At 52.3% G+C, this 4,386-nt stretch overlaps 1 protein-coding gene across 1 annotated transcript; it reads right to left on the bottom strand.

The window, feature by feature from the left end:
- Positions 1–539: 539 nt before the first annotated feature.
- On the bottom strand, positions 540–4,014 carry Chac1 (ChaC glutathione specific gamma-glutamylcyclotransferase 1). Its single transcript, XM_040746056.1, has 3 exons — positions 3,539–4,014; positions 2,898–2,933; positions 540–1,648 (listed from the first exon to the last, which is right to left on the bottom strand). The coding sequence occupies exons 1-3, from the start codon at positions 3,767–3,769 to the stop codon at positions 1,247–1,249; spliced, it is 669 nt and encodes a 222-aa protein (XP_040601990.1). The 5' UTR covers positions 3,770–4,014; the 3' UTR covers positions 540–1,246.
- Positions 4,015–4,386: the final 372 nt, after the last annotated feature.

The raw sequence follows: 4,386 nt of genomic DNA, 5'->3' as shown, positions 1-4,386 counted from the left end.
CATGATCTGAAGTGGCTTTCAGAGAGAGTATCTGGCCCTAAAGAGGGAGGAAAGTCTAGCGGAAAGTCTAGCTCTAAGCACACCAGCCTCCTTGGGACAGCCAGGGAGGGTGAAGCATAGGGTTCCAGGGCAGGGGCAAGCTTGCTGCTCATAGGCTTACAGGTGGAGCCTTGGGCATTATTTTTTTTAATTATTTATTTGTATTTTATGTGTATTGGTGTTTTGCCTGCTTGTATGTTTGTGAGAGGGCTTTGGAATCCCTGGAACAGAAGTTACAGACAGTGTAAACTGTGATGTAGGTGCTGGGAATTGAACTCAGGACCTCTGGAAGAGCAGTCAGTGCTCTTAACCTCTGAGCCATCTCTCCAGCCCCGCCTTGGGCATTATTTGTAAACACAAAGTCCTGGAAACAGTGGAACCTGCCCTCCCTGCCAAGGTGCTTGGAGAAGGCAGAGAAGAGTGTATCTTTTCCCTTCCCGGGAGCCTTTCAAGGTTTAGCCTTCACTTACCCAAACCCCATACAGAGACAAAACATATTCTGGCAAAGGAAATTAAAGATTGTTTATGGATAACATTGTGGGACAGACTGAGAAGGGACTGGGACCTGTAGTGATGTTTCCCAGGAAGAGACCAACAGGTCTTCAGGGTGATCTGGACAGACAGAAGGACGGGGAATGAAACTGAAAGTGGAAAGAGGTCCAGTCCCAGCAACTGTGTCTGTGCAGTTTCCAGTGCTGCTCTGGGCCCCAGGGCATGAAGAGAGATGCTGGACCTTGGTACTTGAAGGGCTACCACTCCTCATTCTCTGCTTCCCCTTATCCAGTGGATGGGGACATGGGCAGGTGACATTTCCAGGGCTGGGACAGTTAGTCTGGGTGGGCAGAGGATCAAGGTTCTTGGAGACTCCCTAGGGGTGTGGAGGCCTAGGTGGTGTGGGATTAGCAGCAGCAATGGGGGGATTCTGGTCAGGCACCAGAAGACTAGGGCAGAGCCACCGCACAGCAGGGCCCACGTCCAGGGCAGGTCCCCCACCTGCCCTGCCCACCACACCAACATGGTGCAATAAATAAAGTTTCAAGTAGTAAGTCAGCGTCAATCAAAAAGTGAGTGAGACAGGCAGGGGCAAAAGATCCCCGGTCACCCACCATGCCTTCTCAAGAGTCTAGCTCCACCAAGTCGATTTCGAGTATTACATGTCACTGTTTATCAGCATCCATGCGGCCACTCCCTGCAGGGGCTTGGCTTCTCAAACCAGTGCCAGAGCCTGCTCGGTGAGGTAAGAGCAGGGCAGCATTGTTCCTACAGCGTCTACAATGGCTTCCAGGTGCTCATCCTGTGCCTGAGGCCCACAGAGCTGCATGAAGTCTGCCAATCGCAGTAAGTACTCAAGGTTGTGGCCAGAGAAACCTCGGCAGGCAAGGATCTGTGTGGCAATGGCCTCCTCCGGAGCAGGGCCCAGGTAGCCAGGGTTCTGTGGAGTGGCCACATAGGCCAGGGCTGTGAGGGGTTGGTCAGGGGTGTCTTGAGGATAGAAGGTAACTTCCTTAGTGTCATAGCCGCCGAGCACTGCTTCCCTCACATTCAAGTACTTCAGGGCCTCGTTCACCTGCTCCCCTCGAACCTGGTATGCCACGCCCCAAGTGCAGCCCTAGGAGAAAACAGAGACACCTCCTGTCAGTCATATTCCTGTTGCTGGTCCCTCCTTCATTCTGGAATATTACCCTAGACACATTCCACAACTGTGCTCTATAAAGGAGGTGGGGGGATGGGGAGATGGCTCAAGGGGTAGGGGTACTTGCTCCCATGCCTGATGACGGAACAACCTAAATTCAATCCCTGGGACATTTGTGGTGGAAGGAGGGAATCCACAAGTCCTCATGCCTCCACATGTGAGCGCAGCGTGTGCACATGAGCACACATGCAAATGAACGGAATTTTAAAATTTACGTGTGTGGGTATTTTGCCTGCATGTATGTCTGTGCCACACGTGTACCTGGTGACCCGTTGTCCATGGAGGCTACAAGAGTCAGATTCCCTGGAATTGGAGTTACAGATTGTGAGCCACTGTGTGGGAGCTGGGAACCACATCCAGGCCATTTGGAAAAGCAGGAAGTGCTCCTAACTACAGAGCCATTTCTTCATGAAATTAAAAAAGTAAATAAATAAAGTGGTGCACTGGCTGAGGTACTCAGAAGAAATATCTCTCCCTTGATTTTTTTTTTTTTGAGTCAAAGCCTCCTATAGTACAGGCTGACCTTGTACTCACTAGGTGGCCAAGAACTCACAGAAATCCACCTGGCTCTGCTGGGTTTAAAGGCAAGAGCCACTGTGCCTGGCTATTTCACTTTGCTTTCTTTTATTTTAAGGTTTATTTATTTATTTATTTTATGTATATGAGTGCTCTATCTCCATGCACAACTTTATTCGAGAGGAGGGCATCAGATATCACTATAGATGGCTGTGAGCCACATATGGTTGCTGGGAATTGAACTCAGGGCTTCTGGAAGAACAGCCAGTGCTTTTAACGACTGAGCCATCTCTCCACCCCCCTATTTCACCTTTCTTAAGGGTTGACATAAGTGGACTTGCCCCAGGAGACCAGCATGCCTATGTATATGGTTCACCCCAGGAACTAATACACTTATTAGACATAATACTTCACTCTCACACCCCACTCCACACCGAAATTCGGGCCTGCATCTTTTTTTCTTTTTTTCTTTTTTTTTTTTTGGTTTTTACGAGACAGGGTTTCTCTGTATTGTTTTGGAGGCTATCGGTAGGCCTGCATCTTAATAAGACCCTCAAGTGATTCTCCAAGAAGTAATGAGTTAGGCTATACTTCCCTCCACCCTTATACATTGGGCTCCAGGACTCCCCTCTTGTCTCTGCACACTCACCTCACGATCTTCCAGGAGGGTCACCACTCGACCAGGCTAGAGAGGGAAGAAAGAGTTTGAAAAAAGACAAATTAGGTATTAGCACTTCTAAAAGGGCTGTGTATGTACTTAGTGGCAGGTTGTTTGCCTATCATGCACAAGCCTTAGGTCCAATCTCCAGCAACGCAACACACACACACACACACACACACACACACACACACACACACACACACACACACTGTGACCCTAGAGCTCCAGAGCCTTGAGAGGGACTTTGCTGTGTAAGTTTGAGACCACATAGCCAGAAGTAGGCAAGAAAGAAGAGTAGGAAGAGGAAGAGGAAGAAATAATTATTATCTGTCAACAGCCAAAAGTGCCGGCCCAAGCCCAAAACCTCAGAGCGGGTGCCATTCATCCAGTGACATGGACAGGTAGTGAAGGGCAGATACAGAAGGAACAGGGGGTGGCCCAGACTGGTAACGAACGCAAGACTCCACAGGTGCAAAGAACAACCTGATCCCCAGGCACACAAATTTAAACCACAAACCAGGTTTACACATTTCCTTCAGTTAGCCCCAAGTCCCTGACATTCCAGGACATGGGCGCCCACTCTCCTGCCCAACCCCACCTCACTCCCCTGGACACAGTAGGATGCTCACCATCTTGTCGCTGCCCCTATGGAAGGTGTCTCCCTGCCAGAACCGGCGGCTATAACCACGTACGAAGCCCACACGGCTGTCGCTGTAGGCAAAGTCCGGCTTCCACACTAGGGAGCCGTACCCGAAAATCCACAAGGCTTGGGGGTCGCCATCCTCCCAGGAAGGCTGCGCGGGTGGTGCAGGGGATAGTGAGGGAGGCGGGGTACTCTGGGCTGCGGACTCCTGCTTCATGGTGCCGGGCACAGGGACGGGCCCAGGCGGCCTCCGGGGCTGGTCTCCGGCACGGTCACGGAAAGACCGACGGACGCGTACACCTGGCCTGGCACCGATCCGTCGCTCCTGCTGAGTGGTACCCCCAGGGGCGCTCTTTAAACCCTTCGGCTGGGAGGGCCCTCCAGCGGCTTCCAGCTGTCTCGGTGATTGGGGCGGGGCAAATCTCCTTTTGGCCAATCACATTTGGATTTTTCTTCTCGGTTAACCGCACCGCCCTCCAAGTGGGTACCAGAGCAGCCTGCCCCAGGCCCTGTGAGCGTGCTGATTGGTTCGGCTCCTCCTCCGTGGCAGACCTGGCTGGAGTGATGCAACGGCGGAGAAGGTTTCCCCAGCACCAGCATGCAGCAAGGGTGCGTCGGATTGCGTCAGGCTGCGGGTACTGGGAATGGGCCTGGCACGGGCACCCGCCGTCTCCCCGGGAGGCCCTCAGTGACCCTGGCGATGTCTCCCCGCAGTCTAGCCGGTGCCCTTTGCAGAATCCTTGCCACACAAAGCGGTGGCCAATGCAGGGCACGGTCAGAAAGAATGCTCTGGGAGGCACAAGCTCTAGCCTGTGGGGCCTCGCCTGAAAACAC

The sequence above is a fragment of the Mesocricetus auratus genome, unplaced genomic scaffold, assembly GCF_017639785.1.
Source record: "Mesocricetus auratus isolate SY011 unplaced genomic scaffold, BCM_Maur_2.0 Super-Scaffold_100004, whole genome shotgun sequence".
NCBI classification, from domain to species: Eukaryota; Metazoa; Chordata; class Mammalia; order Rodentia; family Cricetidae; genus Mesocricetus; species Mesocricetus auratus.
Note: the sequence above shows the minus strand (reverse complement) of the source record. Positions and strands in the feature narration are given on the sequence as shown.